The 17,304-nt window shown below is 34.8% G+C and overlaps 1 protein-coding gene across 7 annotated transcripts in view; it reads right to left on the minus strand.

Annotated features, from left to right (window-relative positions):
* CDC42BPA (CDC42 binding protein kinase alpha) overlaps positions 1 to 17,304 on the minus strand; it is a 328,619-nt gene that overhangs the window by 155,831 nt on the left and 155,484 nt on the right. For all 7 annotated transcript variants that reach the window (XM_082834424.1, XM_082834427.1, XM_082834423.1 and 4 more), the window contains exon 6: positions 10,392 to 10,485. In XM_082834424.1, coding sequence (XP_082690550.1) covers positions 10,392 to 10,485 — 94 coding nt within the window. The remainder of the gene's footprint in view (positions 1 to 10,391; positions 10,486 to 17,304) is intronic.

A 17,304-nucleotide genomic window follows, 5' to 3' on the forward strand; every position in this document is an offset into this window, starting at 1 on the left:
TCTTGACTGTGACTGATATGTGAAAAAAATTTCCTCCTTTAGAAATTCATAACTTTAGGTCACATAGTCCCACCATTTGGAATTCTAATTCACAGGGTTTCTCTGCTGCTCAGAAGTTCTCAAGCCAAGAAACTGGCAAAAATACTGGCACCAGGCTAGGTGCCCCTAGAAAGCCTGGCATAACAAATTCAAAACTACCGTGGAGGACACATGCTCAAACTTGGCCACATATAATTCTCACACATAAAAGGCCATTGAAGATGAGCTCACAATCCAATAATATAACAAAATGAAGAGACATTCTATTACAAGCAAAAGTCAGAAATCCAAACAATTAGACCTCTAACAATTATCAGTTCCACTTCATGAAATAAGTATGTTTAAAATTATTAGACATATTAAGAAATCAAAAACATAAGAAAAAGATAAAAAAATTAAAGAGAGGTCCTAGATATGGAAAAAAGTAGTCATTGAGATAAAAGATATGAAAAAATAAATGAAATCGGATCCACTACTATACACACTGTAGTTAAACTGCAGAGCACCAAAGGCAAGAGATCTTAAAAACATTAGAGAATAAAGAGATTTTTCTACTAAGGAATGACAATTAGAGTGACAGCTGAATTATTAATACTAACACAGCAGTCAGAAGAAAATGGAATTGTATTTTCAAAGTGATGAGACAAAATAATTGTCAATATTATATTCCCTACCTACCTAAATTATAATATAGGAATGAGGGTTAAATAAAGATATTTTCATACAAAGATTGAGTGAACTATCACTTGCAGCCCTTTTCAGTTGAACAAAAGTACTAAAGGATATACTTCAGAATCAAGAAATATAACCCAGCGCTTCCCTGGTGGTGCAGTGGTTAAGAGTCTGCCTGCCGATACAGGGGACACGGGTTCATGACCCGGTCCGGGAAGATCCCACATGCCGCGGAGCGGCTGGGCCCCTGAGCCATGGCTGCTGAGCCTGCGCGTCCGGAGCCTGTGCTCCACAACGGGAGAGGCCACAGCAGTGAGAGGCCTGCATACCGCAAAAAAAAAAAAAAAAAAAAAATATATATATATATATATAACCCAGATGGAAGAATGTGATACTAGAAGCAATTATGAACAAAGATATTAGTAAACTTTAACATACATCTAAATGGTTATTAATTGGATAAAATAATGACAAAGAGAAGGAGAAACAGGACAACAAAGAGTAAGATAAGGAGGAGGAGCAGGGGCAACAGAAAAAGGAGATGGAGGAGGAGGAAGGAACAACTACTTGAAGGCTGAAAAATAAGATGGAACTAAAATACTAGAAAACAACATGTTACTGAGGGAGCAGTTAGGATTACAATGTTCTAAGATTCTTGGTTTTCTAATTTTTATTTACTTTTTAATTATCATTTTTAATTGTGGTAAAACACCCATAATATAAAATTTACCGTTATAACCATTTCTAAGTGTACAGTTCAGTGGCATTAAGTACATTTACATTGTTGTGCAACCATCACCACCATCTCTAAAACTCTTTTCATCTTGCAAAACTGAAAATCTATTAAGCAGTAATTCCCCTATTCCCTCCTCCTCCCAGGCCCTGGCAACCACCACTATACTTTCCATGAATTTGACTACTCTAGGTACTTCATGTAAGTGAAATCGTACAATGTTTGTTCTTTTGTGTCTGGCTTATATCACTTGACATGTTTTTAAGAAGGTCTATCCTTGTTGTAGCATGTATCAGAATTTTAAGGCTGAATAATATTCCAGTGTATGTATATACCACATTTTTTTTTATCCATTCATCCAACGATGGACACCTGAGTTGCTTACATCCCTTGACTTTTGGGAATAATCGTGCAATGAACATGGGTGAACAAATATCTCTTTGAGACCCTGCTTTAAATTCTGTGGAGCATGTACCCAGAAGTGGAACTGCTGGATCATATGGTAATTCTATTTTTAGTTTTCTGAAGAATTGCCATACTGTTTTCCACAGCGGCTACAGCCTTTTACATCTCCATCAACAGTACACAAGGATTCCAATTTTCCCACATCTTTGCCAAAACTTTTTTTTTTTTATAGTAGCCATCCTAATAGGTGTGAGGTAGTATCTCATTATGGTTTAGATGTGCATTTCCCTAATGACTAGTGATGCTGAGCATCCTGTCATGGGCTTGCTGGCCATTTGTCTATCTTCTTAGAAGAAATGGCATTTCAAGTCCTTAGCTTATTTTGAATTGGGTTGTTAGTTTGTTACTGAGTTGTAGGGGTTCTTTATATATTCTGGATAGCAACCTCTTATCAGACATAGATTTACAACTATTTTCTCCCATTCCATAGGCTACTTTCTCACTAAGATAACTGTGTCCTTTGATGCACAGAAATTTTTAGTGATGGTGTAGTCCAATTTGTCTATTTTTTCTTTTGTTGCCTATTGCTTGGTGTCACATCCAAGAAATCATTGTCAAATAAAAGTCATAAAACTTCTCCCCTGCCCACTATGTTTTCTTCCAAGAGTTTTAGAGTTTTAGCTCTTACATTTAGGTTTTTGATCTATTTTGAGTTAATTTTTGTAGATGGTATAAGACAAATTAAGTTTTTTCTTTAATTAGGAATATGGTGGAGAAACTGATTGTCTCTAGACTTTACATAAAGGATAAATGCTAAAATTTTTAAGATAAACATTAAAATATTTGAAATAGAATGTATAACTTCTGAAGAAGAAAAAAAGAAATAAAAATAAATTTGACCCAGCCAATAGAAGGAAGGGAAGAAGTGGGGTGTGCGGGAGAAGCACACATGCAAACAAACAAGCAAAACCTATAGCAAATAGTACAAGACAATATACTAGAAATAAATACAAACATATTAATAATGAAATTCATAAATGGATTAAATTCAACTATCAAAAGACAGAGTCATCACAGTAGATGACAAATAAAACCAAAATGAACAAATTTTTAAAAAATCAGCAATAATCTGCTTAATGCACCTAAACATAAAGACAAAGAAAGGTTAAAAATAGAAGGATGGAAAAGATATACCAGGCATATGTTAAACCAAAGAAGGTTAAGGTAGCTGTATTAATATCAGTCAAATTAGATTCTAAGGCCAAGATGATTATTATGATTTTTAAAGATTTATTAACATAATTAGAAAATACCCTGGAAGAGCAATTCTGAATAATACGTAACTATCAACATAGCTACAAAAGAGTTGTGAAAACATTGATAAGTTCAAGGGAAAATTAATAAATTCAACATCATAATAAGGATTTTTAAATAATAAATAATAGATCAGAAAGAAATAAAACTGGTAAGAATATTAAAATTTTGAACAACAAAGTTAATAACTGTAATCTTACGGACATATATAGAAACCTGCACCCAAAAGTTAGGAAAAAATGTATTATTTTCAAACAAACATGTAACAGTTATAACAATTGGCCTGTTACAAAATTAAAAGCAATCTTGACAAATGTTAAAAAACTGGTAATAGATCCACTCTCCAGTAAAAGAAAACTTTCTATAAACAGCCAAATAAGTAAACATAACACTATGAATACTAAAAGGCACACATCTAAATAATTAATGGTCCACAGAAGAGTTCTAACTAAAGCTGGAAAATATTTAGTAAAATACTCTATGTCAAAACTTATGAAGAAAAGTAAAGCACAAATAACATCAGGAATGATAAAAGGGCAAAACTACACATGTAACAGAGATTTTAAAACTAGAAAGAGTGCAATCTGAACAACTTTATACCAATAAAATTGAAAACTCAGAGAAAATAGATAATTTTCATAGAAAAAAATATAACTTACCAAAACTGACTCAGGAAGAAATAGAAAACCAAAGAGACCTATAACCATTAAAAAATTTGAATCAATAGTATAAAATCTACCTGGAAAACAAACAAAATAAAACAGAAGAAAACAAAACCTCACCAAAGCAAAGGTGATTTAAAAGTGCGTTCTACCAATTATATAAAAAATAGAGGGCTTCCCTGGTGGCGCAGTGGTTGAGAGTCCGCCTGCCGATGCAGGGGACACGGGTTCGTGCCCCAGTCCGGGAAGATCCCACATGCCACGAAGCAGCTAGGCCCGTGAGCCATGGCCGCTGAGCCTGCGTGTCCGGAGCCTGTGCTCCGCAACGAGAGAGGCCACAACAGTGAGAGGCCCGCGTACCGCAAAAAAAAAAGGAACAGATAACCCCAGTATTATATAACTGTTCTAAACCCAAAATGGGTAAGGGCAGCGGATATGGCTCCCCTGTTTATTTTATAAGGCTAAAATAACCTAAATACAAAACAAGACAGGTAAGAAAAATTTGAGAAGGAAAATTATACTGCAAGCTCAGATATGATCAATGTCAGGTATGAATCTCAGGTAACAATTCAATATAGAATTTTAGCATGGTCAATCTAGCAGTTTGTTCAACTATATCAGTATAACTTGATGATAAAGTTATGTTTATATCCAAAGAATGGATGATTTAACACTGGACAATCTATGTCATTCATCGTATTAACAGACTGAAGGAAAAACACCCTGGTATTATCTCAATGGATGCAGAAAAATCACTTGATTACACAGTATTAAAAACCATAACAAACTCTTGGTAATCAGAAATAGAAATCTCCTTAATCTGATGAAGAATATATACCAAAAGATTACAGCAAACATCATACTTAATTTGAAACTACAGAAAAAATACCAATAAAGTCAGCAACAAGGCAAAGAAGCTCCCAATTACTACACCTATCTAATATTGTGTTTAAGGTCACTGACTGCATGATGAGAAAAAAATATAGCAAAATAACGGTGTAAGGACTGGAAAGGACAAAACACAAGGCTGTGTCATTATTTGCAGATTATAAGATTGTCTATATAGAAAAATATACATATACACATAGAATCTACAAATTATTTTGAACTAATAGAAAAATTTAGTGAGCTTGCTAGTTTCAAGATGAATATGCAAAAATCAACTGTGGTCCTAAAGAAGAGCAACAAGCTATTAAAATGCAAATTTTTAAAAGTTATCCATTTATAATAGCCAAAAAAAAAAAAATCCATGAAGTGTCTAGGAAAAAATCTAACAAATAAAGGTAATAGATTTACCTTTACCTGAACATTATTATAAAACTTCATTAACAGACATAAGAGAAAACCTAAAACAATGGAGATACCATACTCACAGATGGGAAGACTTCATGTTATAGACAAAAATTTTCCCATAATTAATCTCTAAATTCAGTGCAGGTCTACAAGCTTGTATATGTGAAAGGGTGTTTGTATATGTCTGCATGTATGTATATAAACTAGTAATATAATCCTAACAATCATATGGAAAAACAAGTGGCCAAGAATAGCCAAAACAATTTTAGAGACAGAAAAGGAATGACAGCAGGACACCCTCTCACAGAAACTGACTTCTTACAAAGGTATAGTGATTAAGACGGTATAATTTTGACTCAGACGTGAGACCTAAAAAGCAAGTTGAAACTTAATTTGGAAAGTCACAAACTTTGGGAAAGGTTAAAATTGAAGCAACTGCTTCAATAATAATAAATGATGATCCACACAGAGTTATATAATCACAACGTTTCAGAACACCGGAAATAAACAGAACATCCTAAAAGCTTCCAAATAAGGGGCGAAGGTTATAACAGAAGTACTGAGAATTAGGACGGCATCAGATGTCACAACAGTAAATTAGAACACAATGCAATGTCTTCTAAATTCTAAGAGAAAAATAAGTTCAAATCCATCATACCATGTCCAGTCTAGATAAATTATCACTCAAGTATGAGAGAAGAAATGAAGGCATTTTTCACACATGCAAGATTATGAAATATTTACTTCCACTGGAACCTTTCTTAGGCAGCTACCACCAAATGAGATGAAAGACAGACATGGATCCAGGAAACAGAGGATCCATTACTAGAGAGCGACACACAAATTCCATGATGATAAGGGAAGGTATGTCTAGGATGACAGTTCTCATCAGAGAACTGGAGATAGGAGATAGGCCTATCTCCAGTAGGCCTATAGGACAGTCTAGACTAGAATGAGAGTATGCACGCCTCCAGACAAAGGAGCCACTAAGTTATTTACTGTGTCTAAGAGAGAAAGGAATTGCTCAATTTCTTAATGTGTGGTAGAGAGTCTGGGGATAAACTAGTGAGAATTATACAGAAAAACTAAGCAAAGTAAAGGGGTCACTTACTTCAGGGAGAACAAAGAGCTGTCCAAGAAAAGAAAGGTAATTAAAATAAATAATATGGCACAGCTATGAATAATATTTATATAATTATTAAAAAACTGAACAGGATTTAATGAAAGATTATGTGATAATCACAACACTGGGAAGATGAAGAGGAAGTGTAAGGGTTGGTTGAGACAGGTATAAAAGACCTGTATCCTCATCTTCCATGGTAGGAAATTAATAGATAATATCTAAAACTAAATAACAAGAGGCAGTAGCATGAATACAATAATAAAAAATACATAAGTAGAAGAAACAACGGAAGAAAGAGCTAAAAGATTTTTATGTGTCTGCTTGCAGAAAAAGACAGTTGGAGGTGGGAAAGAACCAGGACAAAGGAATGCTGTTTCTTCTCATGTCTTCCTAAAACATGTATACGTCACATAAAAAATGAAGTAGAAAGGAAAAGAAAAAAGAAGGTTTCTTCATTATAATTTTCTAAATGGAGGACCAACATGCTATCATGTCCAGGAAAATTATTTGAGATCATTAATAAAAAATGAATGACTAGGAAGACATACTAGAATTTTAGGAATAAATCTGATCAGGGGCAACTCATATAGACAGAAACAGTACTCAATGCATTCTGGAATGCACAGGGACTTGGAGGACTGAACACCAGACTCCAAAGGAGGAGCCCCAACTTTAAGGGGCTTATAACATGCAGGACTGAGGAAACACTACCTCTTCCCCTGGAATTCTTTCTCAGTGTAGCTCTCTCTTTTCTGGAATTGTGGACCACAACTTTCTGATACCACAGCCTACCTGACTTTAATCTGTGTTTTCTCAACTTAGACCACCATGCTATTTCTCTCCCTCTCATGTCATACCTGGCACTATCCACTTCCCACTATATACTTCAAACACATGCAGTTATCTTAGAGCAGAATAATTACATACACCGGTCTTACATTGTTTGTGTAACTACTGTCATATCTATTACTTCTACCTATGTCACAAGCCCCACATTACAATTTTATTTTCGCTTTTAACAGTCAGATACCTTTTATGTAAATTTTAAAAGAAAGATTAATATAATCTTTTTCCTTTATCCTGTAAATCTTATTTATCGTATCTGATATGCTTTATCATATAGCTAAGTATCCAAATGGTGTCATTTCCTTTGGTGTGAAGGACATTCTTTAGCATCTAGGCCTCTTTCATTTACCTGAAAATGTCTTTAATTCACCTTCATTTTTGAAGAATATTTTTGTTTGATATAGAATTCTTGATTTACAGACTTTTTTTTTTTCTTTCAGCACTTTAAAGATAGCATTCCGTGATTTCTGATGAGAGTTCAGTGGTTATTTTTACCGTTTTCCCACAGTATGTAAAGTGTTTTTTCTTCTGGCTGCTTTCAATTTTTTTTCTTTAAGTTTCAGCAGTTTAACTGTGATGTAGCCAGGTGTGGTTCCGTTTATTACCTTGAGATACACTAGGATTTTTTTTTTTTTTTTTTTTTTTTTTTTTGCGGTACGCGGGCCTCTCGCTGTTGTGGCCTCTCCCATTGTGGAGCACAGGCTCCGGACGTGCAGGCGCAGCGGCCATGGCTCATAGGCCTAGCCGCTCCGCGGCATGTGGGATCTTCCTGGACCGGGGCACAAACCCGTGTCCCCTGCATCAGCAGGTGGACTCTCAACCACTGCGCCACCAGGGAAGCCCTATGCTAGGATTTTATATCTGTGTTTTTCATCACATTTGGTAAGTTTCAGCCATTAATTCTTACAAATGTTTTCTGTTACTATCACACTTTTACTAGGATTCTAACTGTATGGATATCTGAGCCTATATTGATTTTGTTTCAATCTTTTCCTCTGTGTTCTTCAGACTGTTTCATCTCTATTAATCTGTCTTCAAATTCACTGGCTCTTTCTTCTCTCATTTCTAATCTACTCTTAACCTCCTCCTGTGAATTTTTTATTTCGATTACTATAATTTTCAAGTTCTAAAAGATCCGTTTGATTTATTTTTCTGCAGAGATTCCTCATCTGTGTAATCTTTAAGACTATTATATTCCTTTGATTCTTTCAACATATATATGATAGTTTCATTAAGTCTCTGGCAACTCCAACGTCTGTGCTAGCCAGGTTTTTACTGACTACTTTTATTTTTCAATTCTGTATCACAATCACTTACCCTACCCTCTATTTTTGTTTGGTCTAGTGATTTTTGACTGAATGCTGGCCACTGTCAATAAAACATTGTGGACAGTATGAATTCTATTATCTTCCTCTGAAGAATATTAAATTCTCCTTTAAGCAGATAAGAAAATGCTAACTGATCTCCTTGAACATGGGCTGGCTTACACTTATACCCTTTAAAGGCAATTTATAGAAAACCTAAGATTCATCTCAACCCCTTTATTTGGAGGACCACTTTCAAACTCCGTTGATCTTATCAGAACTTGGTTTTAGGCTGTTAGATAGGCTTAGAGTAAGTCTTACATGTTACAAACATCTTAACTAGCCAATATTCCAATGTCCCCTAGTGCTGTATCTCCTCCAGCGCTGCTTGATTTCGAGTAATCTGCTCGATTTTCAAATGGATAGCATCTACTCTTTGGTAATTCTCATACGTTCTTATACAGTTGTCCCTCTATATCTGCTGGTTCCACATTTGCAGATTCAACCAATCATGGATCAAAAATAGTTTTTAAAAAATTTTCCAGAAAGTTCCCCAAAGCAAAACTTGAATCTGTCACACGCTGGCAACTATTTACATAGCATTTACATTGTATTTACAACTATTTATATAGCATTTACATTGTATTAGGTATTATAAGTAATCTAGAGATGATATAAAGTATACAGGAGGATGTGCATAGGTTATATGAAAATACTACATCATTTTATATCAGGGACTTACTTGAGCATCTGCAGATTTTACTATCCATGGCAGGGGGGCAGTCCTGGAACCAATCCCCCACAGATACCAAGGGACAACTGTACGACATATGTACAGACCAACCGTCATGAGATAGCCCCATATGGATATTTTAGGCCCTCTCTATGCACAACTCCCTCCTTTCCAATGGTAAGCCCTGCAGATTCCAGCTGCCTCAGCTAACCCAACTCTGATCTCCTCCTCCTCAGCTCTGTAAGACGGTTAAACTCTGCTTTAACTCTAGCTTTCTGCATCAGAGTCAGCAAACTGTCCCAATCCTGGGAAATGGTGAGGCATACCTCATGAATTAACTTCTCTCAGAGATAACAGCCTTGTGTTGCCTGTTGTCCACTGCCTAAAAACAGTTGTTTCAAATCCAGTTTTACAGTTATTTATAGTGAAAGAACAATTTGGTATCAATTACTCCCTCCATCAATGGCTAGAGGCAGAAGTCATATAATCCTTTTAAAAAAAGTTATCTCCTTAGGATAAATTTTCAGAAGTCAAATTGCTGGTCCAGAATAATGTGACATTTTCGTGGCTTTTGCAATGTATTATACTAAATTACTCTCCAAAGAGTTTCTGCCAATTAAAATGATATATATTTGGATGTATGCTATACAACCAGGAAATTGAGGTAAATACTACAACAATAACAACAACAATAACAAACAGGGAAAACAATTGGGGCATGTAAACTTTTAAGTAAGTGAGAGAATATAACGGAGGGGCCTAGGGTTAGCAGAACTAAAGTAAATGGTAACATAAAACTGAATCAGCCTAGAGGACTTTCTGATAAAAGCATTCGCTTGTTGAACACTGTCCCCCAGGAAAACCAGACAACTAGTAAAGAAAGAGAAAAGAAATGAAAGTGAAGAAGTCACATATTCGTTTTCCATGTGGGATTTATTTTCTTCACTCCTCCGGAACTGTGGAAATATCTCAAGTACAATAATAAACAGTTCAGCTAAAAAAGGAACAAACAAGAGTCTCATAAAAGGTATAGTGTATAAATCTTAAGATCATTAATATAAGCAGTTGAAAATGGTATATGACTTTTTAGACAAGCCCTATTATGAGTAAGTATGCCTAAGTGGAGGGAAGTAAAGCACAGAAAGACAAATGGATGGAAGGATGTTTGATAGATAATATAAATAGATGGCTTCTAAAACAGATAAAGAAAACAAGCAGTAAGGGAGATGTCTGTGGGTCAAACAGTTTAAGATTTATCTTTATTTACCGTTCCATCTTCCATCAGCTTCAGGCATGAACCAAAATCTGCTAACCGAATATGTCCATTCATATCCATCAATATATTGTCAGGTTTGATGTCCCTGAAAAAAGACAGACGCATTCAATTTTTAGTTGGGAAAAATAAACACAATCAGTTACTTGGTAAGATAACCATTTTGTCTGAAAATCTCAACTTCTTTTAAAATTAATACTCTAAGAACATATATTTCTTTAGACTATTTCTTTATGGGTTCAAATCCTAGCTCTGATTCATATTCAAACTTTTTTAAACACATGCAATTTCAGTGTTCTGGAGATAAAAAGTACTGTGGTAATTTTCATTGAGGTTAAATCTTACCATTCTTCCTTTAGATTTGCACAGATTCCAATGTGGCCATGGTAGGCCTACTTTCTGCATACAGAGAAGAGCCGTAATTACTTGATACCCGCAAAACATACTACCTTCTAGCCCATGAAACTGAACAGGGAAAAATATACTTCCTAGACCCTGAACATAAATGTAAATAAATACATTTTCAATTACTGCAGGTCATGACAACACAAAAAGAATTGCTTCACAAAGCTGATTCGAAAAATGATTGAAACTACTTAATAGTGATCTATATTATTATATAAAGCTATTTACAGATGTTAAGTCAAAGGCTTGTAAGATATCCAAATCTAACTAATAACAAACTAAATCATGCCAGTTTTTGTGTTTGTTTTTACATTTGAATAATAAAAAGTGTTGCAAACCTTTGTGGCAGCTAACCCACTAAAAAGGCAGAGTTCAATAGTTCTGACAGACTATAGCCTTCAAAGCCTAAAATATTTCCTATCTGGCCCTTTATAGAAAAAGTTTGCTGACCCCTGTTACAGATGATAGATGACTGCTTAATACAGACAGGCAGATAGACAGACTGAAAACAGCAGCCTGCATAGGAACTGTCTTCATAGTCCTCCATATTTGAATTTATAACCTCAACTCTCAGAAATGCTATATTAAGAAAAGATTTTTCTCTTGTTCAGAAACATCAAAGAAGTACACTTTAGTGCTGGAAGGAACCTTAGAAATTACTTAGACCATTTTTAGATAAGGGGAAAACTGTATTTTATTCTTTATTTTTTTAAATATTAAACTGCATAGTCATTATACATAACTGCTACTGGTAGAATTCTCAGATTTTAAAGGAGACTAAAGGAATTACAAAGACAGGATTTATAAACATCAGTAATATTTTTGTCTATGTAAAAACCAGGAAATATTAAAACTTAATAAGAGAAATAAATTGTATTTATACACTTGTAACAATTAATAAAATGTAAAATATTTAACAAGACATTATAGATAGTACTGCCACTCCCCAAGTATCTCATTACCCTTCCTGATACCACCCCCTTCCTCCACTCCCCAGAGGTTAGCAACCACAATCCTGAATTTGGTGCTTACTATATCATGCATATTTTATATTATTAGTACATATATATGTAACCATAAGACTATATATTTTTCTGAATGTCTTTAAACTTTATAATTGATACCAAACTGTGTGTAGCCTTTTGCAACTTGGTTTTATTCTAATGTTATGTTTCTAAAATGTATCCATGTTGATACATATTGTTCTAGTTCATTAATTTAAATGCTATATGGAATATTTTCACAGATCCAATTTATCTATGAATGCTCCTGATTATGGAATTTAGATTGTTTCCAACAATTTTAGATTGTTTTAGATTTTTATTTTGCTATTACACAAAATTCCGAAATGAATATTTTTACAAATACCTCCTTGTACTCATATGGGAACATTTCCCTAGGCTATCTAGAAGTGGAATTGCTATGATAAAAGACATGTACATCTTCAACTTTACTAGCAGGATTACTACTAAGGTTAAGACTCTTTTTTACATTATCAATGGTCATCTTAGATTCCTCTTCGGTAAAATGCCAGTTAAAATCCCGTGCCATTTTTTTATACTGTGTGTGTGCTGTTTGTTTTTGGTTAATCTTCAGGAATTTCATTTCCTCAGATTTAAGTACATGTGTTACAAATCTCTTCTCTCCGCATGTGGGCTTGTTTTTCCACGTTGTTTATAGTGTCTTTCTTACTCGTAAAAACATTGTTTAATGCTAATATAGTCTTACAATTTATAATTTGTATTTTTTGTCTTTTTTCACTTTTTTCAGCTTTACTGAGGTATAATTGACAAATAAAATTGTAATATATTTAAAGTACAACATGATGATTAATCTGATGTACATCACATTGTGAAAGGATCCCCACCACTGAGTTAACATATCCATTATCTCATCTCACATATTTACTTTTTTTTTTTTTTTGGTGTGAACACTTCCATTCTACTCTCTTAGCAATACAATATTATCAACTATAATAACCATGCTATACATTAGCTCCTCAGACCTTATTCATCTTATAACCTAAAGTTTGTACTCTTTGACCAACTTCTCCCTATTTCCCATACCCCCAGCTTCTGTCAACCATCATTCTACTCTCAAAATTTGCATTTTTTGTCCTAAGAAATCTCCCTTATCCTCTCCTTCCAGGGCTCATAAGGATAGTGTCCTATATTTTCTTTTAAAAGTTTTAAAGTTTTACTTTTCAAGTCTTTAATCTCCCTGGAATTAATTTTTCTGTGTAGTGTAAGATAAAGGCCACACTATATTTCTTTCTGTCCCAATACCATTTATTGAATGACAACCTTTCACTACTGATTTCTAATAGCACCTCGGTCAGAAATCAAGTGGATCTGTTTCAGGACTTCCATGCAATTTTAATCAAAAATCTTTAGAACGAAAGGGAGCCTATTAACAATGACCAGGACAATAGGCATGAACTGGAACCGTCACAGGCAAACAGAGGTATGCTCACCCATCTACACCTAGACTACTGTCTTAATTATGAGAGCTCTATAATGACCTCTCTATACCAGTAGACCATGTTTTTAAATTGCCATGGCTCTTCCAGATAAATGCTAGAATTAGCTTAATATGTTCCATAAAACATACTGAGATTTTGATGGGAATCACAATGACTTCACAGATTAATCTGAAGAGAAATTATATCTTTGCAATATGACTCTTCCCATCCATGTATCAAGTTAATTAACATTACAGACACATATCTTAATTAATGTATATAAATACCTTATATATTAGTTATGAGTCTTCTTTTATGTCCTTCAATAATATTGAATATTTTTCCACAGAGAGCTTACACATCTTTTGCTATTGATAGTCTTGGATACCTTAGAGTTTTGTTGCTATTGTGAATAGGATTTTCTTCATAGAAGCATTCTCATTTTGCTTCCAGTTTTCATGGGAATGTTTCTCATATTTCACCATTAAGTGTGATCTTTGGTTTATATTTCCAGTAGAAACTCAATATTAGGAGAATTACCTTCTCCTCCCAAATTGCTAAAAGTATCAGGAGTGGATATTCAATTTTGTTGTCATTTTTGGTGTTGAGTTTATTTTCCTCTTTTAACCTATTAATACAGTGTGTTACTCTAATAGATTTTCTAATGTTGAAACTCCCTTGCATCCTGGAATAAAACCTACATGGCCATACTTTTTTTTTTAATGTGCCATCTATCACTGAATCTAAAACTCCACTGACTGTAAAGATGCACCATTATGGCATGTGCCACTAAAAGAGAATAAATTGACTACTATAATTTTAGAAGCCCTTTATTTAAAAATTACAGAGATATTAAATTGAAAAATACGCTTGTCTTAGCACTCATAATATATACACTGCTGAATTTGATTTTTTTTTTTTTTCGTCACGCAGGCCTCTCACTGCTGTGGCCTCTCCCGCTGCGGAGCAGAGGCTCCAGACGCGCAGGCTCAGCGGCCATGGCCCACGGGCCCAGCCGCTCCGCGGCATGTGGGATCCTCCCGGACCGGGGCACGAACCCGTGTCCCCTGCATCGGCAGGTGGACTCTCAACCACTGCGCCACCAGGGAAGCCCCTGAATTTGATTTTTTAAAACTTTTATTTTTAAGGACTCCCCTGGTGGTCCAGTGGTAAAGAATCCGCCTTCCAGTGCAGGGGATGAGGGTTCGATCCCTGGTTGGGGAACTAAGATCCCACATGCCACGGGGCAAATTAGCCCACGCGCCACAACTACTGAACCTACGCACCTCAACTAGAGAGCCCGCGTGTTGCAAACTACAAAGCCCACACGCTCTGAAGCACGCGCACCACAACTAGAGAGAGAAAAACCCGCATGCCACAACTAGAGAGAAGCCCACGTGCCACAAGGAAAGATCCCGCATGCTGCAGTGAAGATCCCATGTGCCGCAACTAAGACCAGATGCAGCCTAAAATAATTAATTAAAAGTTATTTTTAAAACTTTTATTTTTATATTCATAAGTGATATTGTGCTATGTAACATTCTCTTCTTGTACTACCCTTGTCAAATTTTGTTGTTAAGGTTTTACTATCTTCATAAAGTGAGATAAATGGCTTATCAAAATTTCAAAAGAAATTTATACAGAATTCAATTATTCCTTTCCTTTTTTTGGCCGCACCACGCGGCATTCAGGATCTTAGTTCCCTGTCCAGGGATCAAACCTCTGCAGTGGAAGCACGGATTCTTAACCACTGGACCACCAGGGAAGTCCCCAATTATTCCTTTCTTAAAAATAAAAGAGAACTCATCTATAAAGCCACGTGGGTAAAAGGCTGTTCATAGGAGCTATATTCGTAACAGTTCAAAACTGGAAAAAACTCAAATGACCATCAGCAGGTGGGTGGATAAACTGTCACATATTTACACAGTGGAAGACTACTCTAGCAATAAGGAAAGATCTGTTGATACTATATCAAATTGGATGAATCTCAAAAACTTTATGTTGATCAAAAGACATCAGACAAAAAAAATATATGACGTATGATTCCATTTATAAGAAGTTCTAGAACAGGTAAAACTAAGCTATGGTGATAGAAAGCAAAACAACTGGTGATGGAGAGATAGAAGATGCTAACTGGAAATGAGCACAAGGAAACTTTTAGAGTGATGGAAACATTCTACATCTTGATTTGGGATTGTGGTTACACAGGTATATACATTGTCAAAAATCATCACTGCCCATTTAACACTTGTGGACTTTATCATATGTATTTCAATTTATAAAAATAAAAGGGGTGAAGACAAGAAGTACCTTTGAAAAATATAAGACTGCAGTCTTGTGGAGGGAGAACTTTCCATTACAGATTCAGTTTTTTTAAACATTCTTAGTTTATTGAAATAATTTCTATTTCTTCTTGAGTAAGTTATAGCCATTTATATTTTCTAATATACATTTCATACACATTTTCAAATTTATTGGAATACAGTTGTTCACTGTATTCTATTATTATTTGTTTAATCTACGATATATAGCTATATTCCTAATATTATTCCTTTGTATCTTTTTTTTTTTTTTTTTTTTTGTGGTACGCAGTCCTGTCACTGTTGTGGCCTCTCCCGTTGTGGAGCACAGGCTCCAGACACGCAGGCTCAGTGGCCATGGATCACGGGCCCAGCTGCTTCGCAGCATGTGGGATCTTCCCGGACCGGGGCACGAACCCACGTCCCCTGCATCGGCAGGCGGACTCTCAACCACTGTGCCACCAGGGAAGCCCTGTATCTTTTCTTATATCTTGATAAAAAATAACACCTAATGCTTATTTAGTACCTTCTAATTTCCATGCAGTGTTCTAAATACTTTATGTGCTTTACTTATTTAATGTTCACAACAATACCGCAAGGCAGGTACAATTATTTTCCCCCTTTAGAGATGAGGAAGCTAAGCCACACAGTTAATGCTCAAGGTCACATAGTGATTGGAATCAGAATTTAAACTCAGGCAGTCTGGCTCCAGAAACCATACTCTTTGCTATGATCATTACTGCATATGATTCAATGTTTAATCCATATGGAATTCTTCCTGGTACACCTTGGAAGGTATGATCCAATTTTATTTTTCCCACACACCATTCATTGAACCTATTTAAGACGCAACCTTCACCAGATGTTAACACTTGTAAGTTTTTGGATCTACTATAAGACTTTCAATTCAGTTCCATTAGTCTGTCTTTACACACAATGGTAATATACTTTTAATTATTAAATACAGATATTTTAATATCTGGTAGGGCTTGTCTTCCTCACTGTATATTTATGTTAATATGCTATATATTTCTTAATAAATATATCCCTAAGTAGTCCATATTTTTAGATACCATACCTAGAGTCTTTTCTTCTACTATATCTCTTCATAATTATTGTTCCTTGCTACATTATAAATTCCACAAAGATAGGAATTTTGTTCTCTACTAGATTCCCAGCACATGGAAAAGAGCCTGACACATAGTAGTATGCAATAAATATTTACTCAATTAATTAGACAACAAAAGCTCTTGATATCCTTCTTGAACTTTCTTGCCATTTGTAAGTAGTTTTTAGGTTAATTCTCTTTGATTTTCCAGGTATAAAATAATATCATCTATGAATATCATCTATAAATGTTACTATTCTTACACTTTTAATTTTTTTCTTTTGCCTTACTGGCTAGTATTTCTACTACAATGTAAAATAATATTGGTGACAATGAACATCTTTGTCTTGTTTTGACTTTAGTAAGTTACCTATTTAGCATGATGCTGACTTTTGAGGTATAAGATACAGGCACATACAGCACGTTAAGGAAGCATCTACCTATTCTTATTTTATTAAAAAAATGTATTTACTAAATTCAACAACTCTTCTTGATTAAAAAAAATAATAATTCTAAAATGCATATATTATATGTCTAAAATTTATAAATCAAGAAATAATAGGCTTAGATATCAGGACATTAGAGATATGGGGTTAAAAAGCAACAACAAGAAAAACAGCATAAAGAAGTTGA

The sequence above is a fragment of the Leucopleurus acutus genome (genome assembly GCF_964270905.1).
Source record: "Leucopleurus acutus genome assembly, chromosome: 2".
NCBI classification, from domain to species: Eukaryota; Metazoa; Chordata; class Mammalia; order Artiodactyla; family Delphinidae; genus Leucopleurus; species Leucopleurus acutus.